This window comes from Phyllobates terribilis, unplaced genomic scaffold, assembly GCF_046119375.1.
Source record: "Phyllobates terribilis strain yellow unplaced genomic scaffold, ASM4611937v1 Scaffold_10__3_contigs__length_209671492, whole genome shotgun sequence".
Taxonomy (NCBI): Eukaryota; Metazoa; Chordata; class Amphibia; order Anura; family Dendrobatidae; genus Phyllobates; species Phyllobates terribilis.
The window spans coordinates 124,204,676-124,222,090 of NW_027362770.1; the positions used below are offsets into that span (position 1 = coordinate 124,204,676).

The 17,415-nt window shown below is 43.3% G+C and overlaps 1 protein-coding gene across 2 annotated transcripts in view; it reads left to right on the forward strand.

Moving 5' to 3' along the window:
• The first annotated feature begins 380 nt into the window (after positions 1-380).
• DELE1 (DAP3 binding cell death enhancer 1) overlaps positions 381-17,415 on the forward strand; it is a 30,000-nt gene continuing 12,965 nt past the window's right edge. For both annotated transcript variants that reach the window (XM_073649752.1, XM_073649753.1), the window contains exons 1-4: positions 381-515; positions 8,103-8,211; positions 11,782-11,905; positions 14,523-14,664. In XM_073649752.1, coding sequence (XP_073505853.1) covers positions 452-515; positions 8,103-8,211; positions 11,782-11,905; positions 14,523-14,664 — 439 coding nt within the window. In that variant the 5' untranslated portion in view covers positions 381-451. The remainder of the gene's footprint in view (positions 516-8,102; positions 8,212-11,781; positions 11,906-14,522; positions 14,665-17,415) is intronic.

Here is a 17,415-nt window from a genome sequence, read left to right on the forward strand (position 1 = left end):
TACAAGCGTTTCCGCTGCGGAAATTCCGCATCAAAAACGCTTGTAAAACGCTACGTGGGCACACAGCCTTTGAAAGCTATTTAGATCTGAACCAATATTTCCTTTCTATTTTTGAAAAGTGCTGCAGACTCCACTGTTCTTGCCTATAAAAATGTCAAAAAAGTTTCTTTATACTGCTACGAAAAAACAGCTCCTTTAGGTAGTGGCTATGGGTAGCACCTTTTTTATTAGCACAGCCAAACTCTACAGAAAACGTATTCTGTACTATAGAGACAAGCAATCCGTGCTACATATTACTCGGATTGTATAATACATAGCATTTTGGACTTTTTGAATGTGGTCAGAGCCAGTTTCCAATATGGCCGCCGACGCATCTTGTCTTCCGGCCCCGCCTACTTTCATCACTACAGACGCTCTACTCTAGGTGTCTCACCTCTATGACCGGCAGCGCATGCGTACTGGCATCTGCAGGACGGTGGCAGCAATGTGGCGGATTCCGGGGCTCTTAGCTAGAGGTGAGTGTGACGGCTGGCGCGGGGGTCCTGCGGGTGGGGGGCTGATGGGATTTCCGGTGCTATATAACTTTTGAGAGGCACAGATCCGATTGCATGCGATCTGATCTTCCTAGATATTGCTTCACCCCTTTTTTTAAGTATAGGAGTTGGCTTGTATGGAGAGAGATCACACTGACAATACCGGTCTTTGGCTCCAATCCGTGAGAACTACAACTCCCAGCATGAACGAATGAGATTTGTTCCTCTGTTATTCTACCTGGAAATGTCTGAGAAGTTTTCTGCTGGATATTATTAGCGCGGGGGGGGGGGGGGTGTGTCCAAGCTGTCTCTAAGCCTGACCAATCAGCGGCCCACTCTGTGGGGACACGCCCACATCCAAATCCACAGTTTGTTTAAAAAAAAAAAAAAAAAAAAGTGCCATTTTCTAAGACCTGTAGCATCTCCATTTTTCGGGATCTGGAGGCGGACGAGGACTTTGGGTTTTTTTTGTGCGCAGAGTTGACGTCATTATTGATACCATTTTTGGGGTAGATCCGATGTTTTGATCTCTTGTTATTGCAATGTTGCAACGACCAAAAAAACGTAATTCTGGTGTTTTGATCTTTTTTCATTACTCCGTTTACCGATCGGATTAATTCGTTTTTTATATTGATAGATCGGGCGATTCTGAAAGTGGCGATACCAAATGTGTGTATATGTGATTTTTTTTTGTTGTTGTTTTGAATGGGGGTGATATGAACATTTATATTTTTATTCAATATTTTTAAAACCTTTTTTTTTTTTTTTACACTTTTTACTTGCGTCTATAGTCTCCATGGGAGACTAGAAGCTGTGCTCATCTGATCGCTTGTGTTACACATTATGTGTTGCAGAAATGCTCATCTGCTATGAACGCCGACCTCTGGGCAGCGCTCACTGACGATCGGCTATGACAACCACAGGGGTCTCCTGCAGACCCCGGGTTGTCATGCCAACCCATCGGCGACCCGCGATCATGTGATGGGCGGGTGTTATGATTCACTTCCGGCGCAGCCTTGTTAAATGCCGCTGTCGGAGTTTGACTGCGGCGTTTAACATAGTAACAGCCATGGGTGGATCGTGATTCCACCTGCGGCTGTTAAGGGCACATGACAGCTGATCAGATTTTATGTGCTGGAAAAGATGCGGGCTCAGCGCTGGAGCCCGCATCAAACAGGGGGAGGCGACCTATATGTCCAAGGTTGTAAAGGGGTTAATAGAGGATGTGGGAAAACTAATTTATTTCAATTTGGCTATTTAGATTTTTTTTTATTTATTTTTTTTATATTATGATAGTACAGACACGACGGTACAAAATACATCTTAAAATTTCTTCATATATTAATTGACAGAGGGGGTGATTTAAAAAAAATTCTATATATCTTATAATTAATAGTTAACATTTTTTTTTCAGTTATTTATACATTGTTTAGTCCCCATTGGGGTCTTGAAACTGTGATTGATTTTACTATATACTGCAGTATTGCAGTATATAGATGTTGGCTCCCTGAAATCATGATACCTAGGGTGGTGGTGGGGGGGACCAGAATGATTAATCTGTGCCGTTTAAACGCAACCCTCAGAGATTGGCAGCGGCGTTTAAATGGTTAAACAGCAGCGATGGGGAAATTGCTCCAGTCGCTGCTGTTAGAGGCAGATGTTGGCTGTATGACCCAGCTGGCACCTGCCCCTTGCGGAACAGACGCAGCAGCCGACGTCTGACACACATGAACGCAATATGTCAGGAAAGGGTTAAGTCCTCATTCATATGGGTAAAAACGGATTTTTTTTTTTTTCCCGCGAGATGGATCCGATTTTGTTCCGTTATAGGGGAAATTTTTCAGTGCAGAATTGTGTTGGGTGGATTCATTAAAACCAGTAAGCTGCCAACATCGGCCATTCAGACTTCAGATGTTACTTTTTTTTTGCTTTAGGGGTTCACAAAAGATTATGGGGCGTACGAGAAGCCCCCTAGTTCCCCTGTACAGGACGTTCCTCCTAGAAGTGATTCGTCCTGCGGAGAATCCCTCCACACTCTTTCGTGCTGGATCCATATTGTACCTGTCCATACAGAACTAAGTTTCCACCTTTTTTAAGTTTTTTTTTTTTTTGCTGCATCCTCTGCACCAATTAGCTAATTTAGGCCAAGTTCTCATGTAGTATAAATCCTTTTTCTTTTGCTGACTTTTTTTGTGCACTAGCAGCTTCTTTGGCAAACCTGAAAAAAATGTGTGTGTGTATATATATATATATATATATATATATATATATATATATATATATATATATATATATATATATATATATATATATATATATATTTTATTTTGCATTTTTAAACGTGTTTATTTTGTTAGTTTTTAAGCCCATTGAAAAAAAAAAAAATAAGAAGCAGGTAATTGCTAACTACCTGTCTGTTCTATCTGAGTCAGAGCAGTCACAGAGGTTCCTGCCAGCGATGCAGCTGTTCAAAGTCAACATACTTGCTCTTCTTCTTCTGTCCATGGGGCTTGACAGCCGGCTCCCCGCAGTTAGGCAGCAGGGAGCTAGCTGTCAATCAGCATGATGTGAGCAGAAGAGAAGCCGCTGCTCTGTCGACGTGATGTCAGTGGAATCTTCTGAATTGGCGGCAGGAACGGTCCGTGACCACTCTGTGCCAGCAGAGATCGGCGCCGGACAGTCAGGTAGTTGCCGTAGCTATTATCTGCCAGTTAATTCTTAGGCCTACAGTAAAAGAATTAAATATTCCTGGATAACCCCTTTAAGTGCAGAATCAAAACTTTTGTGTACTTTAAATAAAACATTTAAACCGCTGTTCCGCAAATGCATCAAATAAAAAAGATTACACATGAAAAGAGGCAATCATCAGAAAAGATTGTTATTGGTACCAAAATTATTTTTTAGTGTGAACACGGCCTTGTGCTTCTTGCTCCTTTTTTATAGTTTTTTTCTCCTTTTGATATGTTATGTATTAAATAAAGCCGCTTTTTTTTTGATAATTCTTGGTATTTTGCTTTGCTACAATGTTATTGATACATTCTTGTACGGATTACATGCGGTATTTTAGCACACCTGTTTGTGCAAACGCACTAAAAATGCACGTATACGTTTTTCTATATGAGGGATTTCCGCCTCTCATTTTGGAAAATGGCAAATAAAACAGATATTTAGCACAGGAGACACTGACCTGTTGTGGATATGTATCACGCACCGCAGGTGATTTTACGCTGAGTAAAAAAAAAAAAAAAACTCATCTGGGCAGGAGATTTGTATAAATCCACTTTGCTGGAACTGTAAGACGCCTCATTTATTTGTGTATGAAAATACATAGCGGGGGAAAAAAACATATTCAGAGTGGGATCTTCTTTTAAAATTCGAGACACATGGAGGTGCAGGCCCCATGCACCTCTGACAGCCACTTTTAATTTCTATACAACACAGCGCCATAATACGGCCGCTTAAAGGTTCCAGGCTATTTTGTGTGTGTGCTAGGAGGGTTCAGAGCTGGAGACCCGCGGACAGTCCATGCGTTATGGATTGTGCGCCGAGGAATTCATGTTTGGTTCAGGAGGTCCACAGACAGTTCATGCATCACGGCCGTGTTTCGAGGCTGCCATGTTTGGGTCAGGAGACCCTTGGACAGTCCATGTGTCACGGCCGTGCTCTGAGGCTGTCATGTTTGGTTCATAAGGCCTGCAGACAGTCCATGCTTCATGGGCCGTGCTCCAAGGCTGCCATGTTTGGTTCAGGAGGCCAGCTGACAGTCTATGCATCACGGCCGTGCTCGGAGGCTGCCATGTTTGGGTCAGGAAACCTTTGGACAGTCTATGCATCATGGCCGTGCTCCGAGGCTGCCATGTTTGGGTCAGGAGACCCGCAGACAGTCTATGCATCATGGCCGGTCTCTGTGGCTGCCATGTTTGGGTCAGGAAACCCTTGGACAGTCTATGCATCATGGCCGTGCTCCGAGGCTGCCATGTTTGGGTTAGGAAACCTTTGGACAGTCCATGCGACACAGCCGTGCTCCGAGGCTGCCATGTTTGGGTCAGGAGGCCCTCGGACAGTCCATGCGTCACAGCCGTGCTCCGAGGCTGCCATGTTTGGGTCAGGAGGCCCTCGGACAGTCCATGCGTCACAGCCGTGCTCCGAGGCTGCCATGTTTGGGTCAGGAGGCCCTCGGACAGTCCACGCGTCACAGCCGTGCTCCGAGACTGCCATGTTTGATTCATAAGACGGTCTGTGCTTAGACTGTGACACATGTGTGAATGTAGCCTAAGGCCAAAATAGATTGCGAAAGAAAAGTTGTTAATCCACTCCGAGAAGGAAGAGGAGCGGCCGCCTCCTCATGTAATGTATAATCCCGCCTGACCCTGACCTTCTGCAGCTCCTGTACAGGACTGAGTTCAGTTACACAACTTGTTTTTGTTACCACAATGGCTGTCGAGGACTAATCCAATAAGTTATTTTCTCAATTTTAAGGAATATTATTATTTTTTTCTACAAATTAAAACCCAGATAGTGTAACACATTTCATTTTCTGATTGTGGATTTTTCTTTTCATCTTTTTTATTTTCTGTACATGATTACAGGGGCGGACGTCTTACCTGACCTGCCCTTTAACATCATTTAGAGGCTTTACAGCAGCGACATGGAACAATTCACACACATGTGGTTTTTGTTTTCGTTTTTTTTTTTTGCAATAAAAAAAAAAAACTCTCCAAACTTCTTATTAGGGCTCATGCACATGGCTATGTTTTCGGTCCAAATGCGATCCGACAAAGCATCGGATCGCGCTCAGACCAATGTTAGTCTATGGGGCCGTGCACATGTCCGAGGAAAAAAAATCACTACATCCCATATTTGGATCGCACTCAACCATGCAAGTCAATGAGTGGATGGGACACATTGGACTGCACTCGGATGACATCTGAGTGCAGCCTGGTGTCCACAGACTGTCAGAATGGAGAATTAAAAAAAAAAAAATTTCTCCATCTTCTCATCCGAGAGAATCTGATCACACTCTGGTTAGCAAAATCGACCCAATTCTCTTGGATGCACGGTCATCGGCCCCTGCCCTTAAATAATGACAAAAGAGACTGTAATTGGGTGAGACTAGGAAGGCATCTGTGTGATGTCCTTTTTTTTTTCCTTCTTTCATTGATTAAAATGGGCGAGTTTGATCATAAATGTCTTCCTTATTGTTGGCGCACGAAAAAAAGGACACTTGAAGACCTCTATAGACTGTTTCACCAGAGGAAGATGCCTCAGGACATGCTGGTATTTTTCGTCCTGGCGCGTCCCTTTTCTAGGGACTTTTCAAACGTTTTCTTTTAGTCACTTTTGGCCGCGGTTAGACCGCATGCACACATTCAGTATTTGGTCAGTATTTCACATCAGTATTTGTAAGCCAAAACCAGGGGTGGAACAATCAGAGAAAAAAGTATAATAGAAACAAGTCACCACTTCTGTATTTATCACCCACTCCTGGTTTTGGCTTACAAATTCTGAGGTTAAAAAAAACTGGCCAAACACTCAACGTGTGAACGTGGCCTTAAAATAAACTCAAAAAGACTGAACGTGGACACAGCAAGTCGTTTCGCCACTGCAATGCATCTATTCATTCTTCTTAGCGCTTTTTCAGGGGCAAACCACCTGAAAAAGTCACTATGTGCACATACTCTCATCTGAATCAGACCTTTGGGCCTTATTCGGAGATCAGTTTTCCACGCACAGCACGCTGACCCATTATGATCTATTGGGATATTCGCATTGTACCTTTTTTTTTTTTGCATGCGAAAAAATTGAGACATGTCCTACTGCGGTTACATTTGCAGACGAAGCTCATTTATTCATGTAGAAACATCGGAAAGCTACCATCCATGTGAGACCGATTCCGAAGAGAGAGGCTTGGGGGGGATGAGGGGGAACCTTTTTTTTTTTTTTTTTTTATTATTATTTTTTTACGTAATTGCAAAAAAATGGTTGGACACAAACTATAGAGAGATGATCAATTAACCTGAAAAAAAAATTCATTTTTTTCCTGTACCATTTGAGCTACGTTTGGCTCCGGATCTTTGTGTCCTTTCTTGCAGTCCGGAGGTTATAATCTACACGTCTAAACACTGAGTACTTTTCCCGCCTCAATAATCTGATATAAATTAGAAGTAAAAAGCTCTTTTCTTCTCATTTCTTGCTTGTTTTGGCTTCGCATCCCGTCTCGTAATCTGTGGATGGACGGCCATCTGTACAGGGCTGGTAATTACAGCACGGCATAGAGCCGGTGCCAGGGCGATTCCCTAACCCGGCGCAGCTACCTGCTGAATCAATTACCAGCTTCTTTTTTATACATGGCGACAATTAAATATTCATAACTCAAGTGTGTATCGTATATCATCAGATAATTAACGTGTCATAACTGCTGCATAAAAGATACTAATAGTATAAAAAAAAAGCACAGAAGAAATTCATGCACTGGCAGACAGCCAGCCACTAAACAAATGTGTTTTTAATTGTTTTTTGTTTTTACTTTTATTTTTCTTTCAAATCTTAAAGCGGATGTTCTACTAAGTACAATGTATTTAAAGATTTTCAGACAAACAAATTTTTGGTTTTCACAAAGTTTGCTGCTTCAGTGTAAGAGCTAACTGAAGTACAATTATCAGCATTTTAGAAGTTTTTCAACTTTTACTGACAAATACATGAAGTTTACGAAAACACTCCATATTTCCAGTGTTCACCTTTAGGCTATGTTCAAACATTGCGGGGGTTTTTTTGCAGGTAAAACCTGCTCTCTTGGCAGTAAAGAAGCTGCTTACTAAAAGCAGGTTTTGGTGCATTTTTGCTGCTCTTTTTTTTTTTTGCAGATTACATGTCATTTGTCTACAGTACATGTTAAAGTTAGTTTTATTAGTCAAAAACGCATGCTTGTGTTTTTGCCATTTCTCATTGCTTTCTATGGTGAAAAAACGCTGAAAGAATTGACACTGCAGATTTTAAAAAAGCAGCAAATTTCCAATTTGGTCAGGAAAAAAAAAAGCAGTCGTGTGCATGAGATTTCTGAAATGTCCTAGATTTTGCTGGTACTATAAAAAGCAGCTTTTAATTTGCATTAAAAAAACGCAGCAAAAATGCAACGTGTGAACATAGTCTTATTTTTCAAGACTTCTGCCCTTCGCCCCAGCAGCTGGATATCCGCATCTGGGCCAAATCCTGCCTGATGATGACACATTCTTGCCTAATCATAGCTTTGAGTTTTTGTTTGTCCTCCTTGTTTTTTGAGGATTGACCACAGGTTCTCATGGAGAGTTTCCTGACCATGGACCCAAAATGTCAATGTTTTGTTCAACCAGCCACTTTATCACACTTGCCTGGTGACACGATCTCTATCATGCTGGGAAAAGCATTGTTCATCCCCAAATTGCTCCTGGATCGATGGGAGAAGTTGCTCTTGGAGGAGGTCTAGATCTCGTTCTTCATTCATGTCAGTCTTCTTAGACAAAATTGTGAGTTAAAAGAAGCCATGACATGGAAGAGCAGATTGTGAGTCTAGAAACATTCTTTGTCTTTCAGCCCTGAACCGCTTCCATGTGGCCAACGTCCAAGGTTGTGTACACGGGGAGGCTGAAGCTCTGAACCCTTCGTCTTTTATACCCTTGGGACAGAATGCAGGTAGCAGAAGGTACGTCGAAAGTGGGGGCAAAAACTGTTAACGTCAGCCCTAGTCACAGTGTGTCTTCAGGTGGGCTTCCTCCTCTGTTTTGGCTTCCATAGACTTGAATGGAGGGGACTATGAATGTGCCTGACCGACTGTCTGTTTCTTCTCTATCTGGATGTGCTATGATTCCTCCATGTTATAATGATCCCTTCCTTTACGCTGGTTTTGAAAGAAGCCTAGGAAACCATTTTTAAAACTCATTGATTTAGCTTTCTATGCCTATCCTGTACTCTGCTCCATCTTTTTTTTTATTAGTCTTCCATAAACATGCCGTTGTGTAATCATGACCGGCGTAACCAGCTACTGATTAACTCCTCTTGCCACATATTTTACATGTTTGGTGACGTACTTTTGTGTTCATAGAGACATGAATACATGGTCCTATATCACTGCAGCTTCAGGTCATGGTGTATACCTGAGGGGTTTATACTTCAGAGATCTGGGGGCTACGTGTGAACCCCTCTGTTACACCTCTGTCACAGACTCATTACTCCTAGAGACATTGTTGTAGGTCATCTGTTCTTGGTGCCAGACACTGCGGCCTCTGAAAACATTGTGAAGACTTCTACTTAAATTTTTCATTCAATTTCCAAATGTTGGAAATCTAGACTCCTACTTCTTTTACCCTTGAAGATTTTGTCAGGGGTTAGTAAATGCATGTTTTACAAAATCAGCTTTACAGGCTGTTGGTGGCATTGAATTTTGCCACAATCCCCTTTTTTGGAGCTGTACCACAACCTGTAGGCAGAGGTGGCACTGTTTTTGGAAAATAGGCAGTCATGTTTCTCTACTCCAGCTCCATTAAAGGGAACCTGACAGCATATTCAAGCTGCCCAAAACAAACAACGTGTATATTTTACTCTGAAAAATGCTGCGTTTCAGGGAAAACATAATTTTAAATGCCAGCCAGTGACAACACGTTTCGGCTAACTATTCGGAAGTACTTCTTCCCGCCCACCTAACCTAGACTGATGGGCTTCTTCCTATATACACATAGGGAGAGACCTGTCATTCCAGGGGAACGAGGTAGGGAGAAGCCACTGGGTACAGCCCTTGGACTAGTCAGCCAAAACCAGGGCTGTGGAGTCTGAGTCTGTGTCCATTTTGGTGGAGTCGGTATAAACTGGACCAACTCCAACTCCTAAAATATATAATAAATTGAGTACAGTAGTTCATTGCAGTTTGTGGGGAATATTTTTTTCATAAGAATTTGGAATATGAAATATCCTATTCCTGATCCAAGGGTCTAGACTTTTAGCGGAGATGAATCTGTGCTGCAGTAAATTTATCACTTAAACATGAGCCATGTATGAGGGAGTCGGAGTCGTGGAGTCTGAGTCGGTGTCTTGGAAATTGAGGAGTCTGAGTCAGAGGTTTGGCTTACCGACTCCACAGCCATGGCCGAAACGCGTGGTCTCTGATTTAGCATTCAAAAGATGGTTTACTCTGAAACGTGGCAGCATTTCAGAGAGAGCCTAACTTTAAATGCCAGCCAGAGACCACATGTTTCGGCTAACTACTCTGAAGCTGGTCACCGGCAACTTCTCCCCTCCCAGCTCACCTGGACTGATGGGTTTTGTGAAGACCCCGGGTCTTCCGTGGGCATAATACTACTCAGACAACACAAGGTGAGGGTAAAACAGCGTGGCAATACTTTATTGAACCACCAAACAGACAATAACCTATTGAACAGTCCCAGCAAATACCCAAGATGTTGCAACATTACACAGTCTCACCCTTCCGCTGGCCCGCCGAGAATAGAGCAACTGAGACTTTGGGACTTCCAGGGCCAACTACCTCAACCAGTGGCACCCCTCTTTGGGTCGACACCCACATAGAGGAGGTAGTGGCAAGCTTAGGAAGCTGACAGTCCATTGAGGTACAAGGCCAGGAGACCCGAGGGTCCCACCCTGGCTTCTCCGAACATATTCATGGGACTAGGTGACCGGAGGGTCATAATCCTGGTTTCCCCAAACGTCTCCATAGGGTCACTGATGGTCAATGGAGCAGATCTGTATCCTTCCAGCCAGGGCCGTGTTCCCTTGGGCTGGCATCCTGTAGAATCTAAAACTGTGTCTCTCTGGATGGAGCCATACTACCAAGCTGCTGTCATGAAGAATCTCTCTGATTATCTTTGCAGCAGGATAGAAATCCCTTTTTATATTTAAATCTGTGGCTAAGGTCCTGATTCACAGGTCAGGGGGAAAGGGGCAGGGGCTCATGTCTCATTGTTTGAGCATTTAATCAATTTGCATATGTTGTATCCCCCCTGCTCTATAAAGCAACAAACTAACTGGCCTAGTACAGTATGTAATTAGCATATTAACAAACATCTTTGTTCCTCAACCCTGAGTCGCTGCCCTCCATACAATAAGTTGCAGTAAATGTCAACTCATATGTCAACATTCAAGTTTATACAAATACTAGTCTGTCTTTCTTGACCCGCCAAAGAAAAACACATAAATTCAAAAGTCAACACAAACACAATAGTGTAAATCTAGACGTCTGGCTAATTAAGATTAGAAGCTGTGTCATCACAGGTCTCTTCCTACATGTACACATGGGGAAAGACCTGTCATTCTAGGGGAGCAGGACAGGGAGAAGCCAACGGGGACAGGACTTGGACTAGTCAGCCAAAATGCGTGGTCTCCGATTAGCATTTAAAAATGGCTTACTCTGAATGGTGGTGGGATTTCCAGGTAATGTGCACACAGATATTACAGGTTGGCAAATCTGCAGCTACATTGTCTCTTTGAGGTTGGGGAAAGTCTTTGCACCAATCATTATGACGGGAGAGCAATAGGTGATTGGCTTTCCAATGTTCTTAAGGAAAGGTCACCTCCACCGAATGTAATGAGCAGTAACAGATAAATCAAAAAGCAATAATGGTTATTGGTACCGCGCCATCCACCAGTAAAATGAGCGCTCTGTGCTGCTTAATGATCGTGCCCTTGTTCTTCTCAGCCTCATATCCTAGAATTAAAGCCCTTTCTCTCAGGTCTCGCTCAGAATAACGCATGTAAAGTATTGAAGAGGGAAAATAGAGACATCCAGGCAGAACATACCAAGGTATACTGCACATATGCCTGTAATAGTTAGACACATTACCTTCCCTTTCTATAAATTATACCGGGGTACTCAAATATTTTATCCCCATTTTTTAGTTGGGTTTTACATCCATATTGAAGGAGGGAGTCATCGTATGATAGCTGAACAAATTTAAAGGGCATTCTACGATCTGTATCATTATAGCCCGATACGACACTTGTTTTTATTTTATGCAAGCAGGTAATCATTTTTGTAAAATGAATTTATTATGTACCCCATAATTCTCAGAATATTCATAGTAGTCACCTGACAAATTCTGATCCTCTGCTTATTTAGTCTAAAAGTGTGAGTTTATGTACCACTGCCCCTAGTGGTCATCTCTTGTATGACCTATTTTCCCACATTATTTTCGGAATGCTCATGTTTGCTGCTGTTGCACCTCTTATTTTTCACCATAAATTGATCATACAATTCTGTGTTTTTTAGTTACAGCTCCCAGTCTTCAGGTGACCATGGTCGTCAGAATGGACAGGAGCGGAAGAGAAGAGGGAGCTTTCAGTTCTGCATCGGCCAGCTGCCGCAGTACTGCATGCTGGATGCTGTTGGCGTGGTAAGCGCTACATTTACTATTCGATGGGGGCGCATTCTTATTATGTACTTTGCCATTTTTGCTTATAAGGCACTGCAGTATATTTTGGCAGATTCCATTTTTACTGAAAATCCTATTGTTTTGGCTAAGTCGTTTTATTTCTTTCCTCTGGGTCAGTTCAGCCTTTAGTTATCTACATAACTTATCTGGGACAGACTAGGTGCTAGGGACATAGCCACTATAAATTAGTTTGCCTCAAATGTATCATATTATTATTTAAAGGGAGTCAAAATGACAACTGTTCAAATCAAGCACAGGCACTTAGTGCACCCTGGGTGTGGCCGAGCAATTCAGTGCATCTACCCAACTACTTGTTTCCCATCTATCTCCACCCTCTTCTGGCTCCTGTAAAACCTTAACTGTCAATCATGGAAGAGGAGCATGGAGATAGAGGGAAAACAAGTAGGTGGGAAGGTGCACTGAACTGCTTAGCCACAACAAGGGTGCACCAAGTGCCTGTGCTGTGTTTGAACACTCTTTAAAGAGGTATTCCCATCTCCAAGATTCTCAATATGTAGTAGGTGTAATAATAGCAAATACCTCCAATGAGAAATATAGTATAGTTCTTCTGATGAGCTATATCGCTTACCCCATATGCAGGGCATTGCAGTAGCTTTGGTATCCATAGTTACGACTACTAACGGGTAACTGTCACTGAGTGGTCATAACCATGAATACCTAAGCTTCTACAATGCCTTGCACATAGATTAAGCGACATGGCTTATCAGAAGAGCTATACTACATTTCTAATTGGAGGTATTTTCTAATATTATTATTATTCTTATTACACATACTACATATTGGGACATGATCTTGGAGATGAGAATACCTCTTTAACTACTTCCCAACAGCCCATCCTTCAGCTACTCTGCCGTGAACACACCAATTAAATGTAGCGCAATCGTCTAGCTGCTGGAGCGGAGGTCCAGCTGTCAGAGAAAGTCCCTTCGAAATGGAACAGTGGTCAAAGGCGCTCTCCCCACTTCCACTGCAGGACCACCAGAGATAGCAGAGCATAGAGCCCCGTTCTCAGGAGCTGTGGTGGTCCCAATGATCGCACCCCCATAGGTCTGCTGGGTATCTCCTATCCTTTCATATGTAATAACCTTAAGTGTTGTGAGTAATGACTGTTTAAAGGGAATCTGTCACCAGGTTTTTGCGGTGTAGTCTGAGAGCAGCATGATGCAGGAGCAGATAGCCTGATTCCAGTTATGTGAAACTTATTGGGCTGCTTGCTGTAGTTTTAATAAAATCACAGTGTTATAAGCAGGAGATTATCACTAGAGGACAAGTAAACTGCTGCCATGATATCCATGAGCTGTGTATAACTCCACCCCCTCCACTGATTGGTAGTTTTGTGCCCATGTACAGTGCATAGAAAGCTGGTGTGGGCGGGGTTATACACAGCTCAGCAGTCAGAGCACTGCTAGATCTGCATCAGAGAAAACTGTGGTTGTATCAAAATTACATCAAGCAGCCCAGTAGGTAATGCGTCACTGGAATCAGGGTCTCTGTCCCTATATTGTACTGCTCTCGGATAGTGTAGCAAAAACCCAGTGACAGATTCTCTTTAAGGGGGGAAAATGCTGTCCTTTTAGACCCAAAGTAGCTTTCTTCTTTAGGGGTTAAAGGGTTATTCCACTGGTACCGGGACCCCCACTAATCCTGAGAACATGGTTCTGAAATGTCTGTCGAAATGGAGCAGTAGCCATGCACTTACGACATTGCTCTACTCATTCAGTCAGACAATATCTGGGAACCCCAATGGCTATCTCCCAGCATTAATTCATGCGATACTCCCTTTACAACACCTTAGTTCAGCATCACAGAACCTGTTAAAGGGGTTGTCCAGGCTTGAGGCTCAACTGTGCAGTCACTCTGCTGTGAATCTTCATAACATGCACAGTAATTGCTGTTAGGATTTGTCAGGAGTGGACGGTCATGTAACTCCAAGTATGCGGTTTGCATCCTTCCGGTCACATTCCAACTAGACATTTCTGACCTCACTCAATTCACTTGCATTGAGCAAGGACGTACACGTCTAGTCGGCACATAACTGCATGTATGGGATTTGCATACTCCCGTCCACATTCCGACTAGACATGTCTGACCTCACTCAATTCATTTGTATTGAGTGACGTCTAGTCATCATGTGACCACATGTATGCAAATCGCAAACTTGCGGTCATGCCCCCGTAGAATCCTCACAGCTTGCACACTGCGTGCTGCGAGGATTCACAATCTGCAGTCACATAGTGACTGAAGACTTGAACCACAAGCCTGAATAACCCCTTTTGAGACTTACCCACTGTCACAGCTTTAGGGGTATAAGTATGTGTTATTTCACCGCACAGTCAGAAAAGAAGTGATGGGCTCTGGATACGGCTGAGTGTGTGTTATTGTGGCATCATGAAGGTGTCTGCCGCTGTTCTGAGCCAGTCCGTTTTTACCTGCCTCTCCAAGAAGGGCAGACCCTTTTATAGGAGGGTTTGGATGCTGAAAATCGCTAAAAGTGAATATTTATTCGTAGAATGTGTATACAGATGGATTATATGTCATTCCTTTCTTGGTGATTTAGGGAGCAGCAGCCGTCTTCTTCCTGCATTTGGCTCGGCAGATTTCCTTCCATTGCCCTACCAACTCTTCTAGGGAAGACAGAGCCCCTTGCCGGACTTATCTGAAACAGATCCTTACATCTTTCTCCCAGTGCAACAATCTATGTAAGTGGGGATTATTCCAGGTATGGGGTTTTATGTACAGTCATGGCCAAAAGTGTTTTCACCCTTGAAATTGTTCCAGAAAATGAAGTATTTCTCCCAGAAAATTATTGGAAAAAAGGCAAATAGGACATAATTTCACACAAAACTCTAAAAATGGTTCGGACAAAATTGTTGGCACTCTCAATTTAATATTTTGGTTGCACACCCTTTGGAATAAATAACTGCAATCAATCGCTTCCTATAACCATCCACAATCTTCTTACACCTCTCAGTTGAATTTTGGACCTCTCTTCTTTTGTAAACTACTCCCATGTCTCATATGTGAAGGCGCCTTCTCCCAACAGCAATTTTAAGATCTCTCCACAAGTGTTAAATGGGATTTAGATCCGGACTCATTGCTGCCACTTCAGAACTCTCCAGCGCTTTGTCTCCATCCATTTCTGGGTGCTTCTTGAAGAATGTTTTGGGTCATTGTCCTGCTGGAAGACCCATGACCTAAGACGCAAACCCAGCTTCCTGACACTGGGCACTGCTTTGTGACCCAAAATCCTTTGGTAATCTTCAGATTTCATGATGCCATGCACACAGTCAAGGCACACAGTGCCAGAGGCAGCAAAATAACCCCAAAACATCTTTGAACCTCCACCATATTTGACTGTAAGTACTGTGTTCTTTTTTTTTTTGTAGGCCTCATTCCATTTTCAGTAAACAGTAGAATGATGTGTTTTACCAAAAAGCTTTATCTTGGTCTTATCTGTCCACAAGATGCTTTCCCAGAAGGATTTTGGCTTATTCGCGTATATTTTGGCAAACTGCAGTCTAGCTTTTTTATGTCTCTGTGTCAGCAGTGGGGTTCTCCTGGGTCTCCTGCCATAGTGTTTTATTTCATTTAAATGTTCACGCATACTTCGCGCTGACACTGCACCCTGAGCCTGCAGGACAGCTTGAATTTCTCTGGAACTTATCCATCATCCGGACTATCCTGCATTGCAGCCTTTCATCAATTTATCTCTGCCGTCCACGTCCAGGGAGATTAGCTCCTGTGCCATGGAGTGTAAACTTCTTGATTATGTTGCACACCATGGACAAATTAACATCAAGATCTCTGGAGATGGACTTGTAACCTTGAGATTGTTGATATTTTTCAACAATTTTAGTTCTCAGGTCCTCAGACAGTTCTCTTCTTCACTTTCTGTTCTCCATGCTTAGTGTGGCACACACAAACACAAAACGCAAAGATTGAGTCAACTTCTCCCCTTTTTATCTGGTTTCAGGTGTGATTTTCATATTGACCACACCTGTTACTTGCCACAGGTGAGTTTGAACGAGGATCACATGCTTGAAACAAAGTTGTTTACCCACAATTTTGGAAAGGTGCCAACAATTTTGTCCTGCCCATTTTTGGGGGTTTTGTGTGAAATGATGTCCAATTTGTCGGGTTTGTTTTGTGGTATTTCAATAGATACAAATGAAAAAAAAATGTATATATATATTATAACAAAACATGTATAATTGCAGTAATTTTCTGGGATAAATGCTTCAATTTCTGTAATAATTTCAAGGGTGCCAACTCTTTTGGCCATGACTGTATATTGCAGTGATGCCACAGCATCTAGCATATTTTTCAGACCATAAGACGCCCTTTTTCCCCCCAAATTTGGGAGGAAAATTGGTCTGAACTTAACTTACCAGTGGAGCTCGATCGCAGGGCCCTCCGTTCCCTCCCTCCCATCAGTAAGGCGACGGCAGCAGGAGAAGAGGTGAGGCGGGACGGTATCTGGCTGGGGCCCGGCCGGGTACCGGAGCTGGTGTCTTGCTTTGAGCGGCTTTCTGGTGGCCGCGGCCGTGTTCCTGATGCTGTGATCTACAGGAAAATGGGCGCATGCGCTCTGCCTTGCAGGCGGCCATTTTCCTGTAGATCACAGCTTCAGAAAGATGGCTGCGGGCACCGAAAGCCGCTGACAGCAAGACACTGGCCCAGGAACCAGGCCCCCAGCCCCTGGCACCGCCCCCGTGGCATCTCACCTCTTCTGTTGCAGCCGCTGGGTTCCTGAGGGAGGGAATGGAGGATCCTGCTCCACCACCTCCGCAACTCCCGCTGCTGGAGTACCGGCTTTTTGCATCCAGGTTCCGCAGCATTCATCCACTTCCGCCGGCTTCCTGAAGGACCTTGCCTCCTATGACGCCCCCCCGCTTCACCGTCCACCCCAAGTAAGATACCTATTCAGACTATAAGACGGACCCCCATCTTATAAAAAATATTTTTTTTCCTATTTTCCACCCCCAAATTTGGGGTGCGTCTTATAGCCCGAAAAATGCGGTATCTGTGGTAGGGACCCATTGCAAAATAATGGTTACCACGTGCATTTTTTTTTTTTTTTTAAGAAATGGTGGGCTGAATCATTCCAGTCAGACAGAGGCAAACATTTAACTTGGTAGGAAACATGCAGAATAGCCCGAGAGACTCTGTACAAGGAGGCTGAACGCTCGGTTCCCCCACTTAGAACAGCAGAACCCCAGAGGTGGGGGTGGGGCAGTTGTCATTCCGAGACCTATGAAAAATATAGTGGTTTGTAGTAATATTGAGCAAGAGTGTGTGCGTCTCGCATGTAGATGCCCTTACTTATTATTTGTTTGCTCTGGCTACACACTTTACATTGCTCCTTTTTAAAAAATAATCTGTTAAATCAGTCCCATCAAATGGCATATATGGGCGTGCAGGTGTTTGACATGTAAATCCATCGACACCTT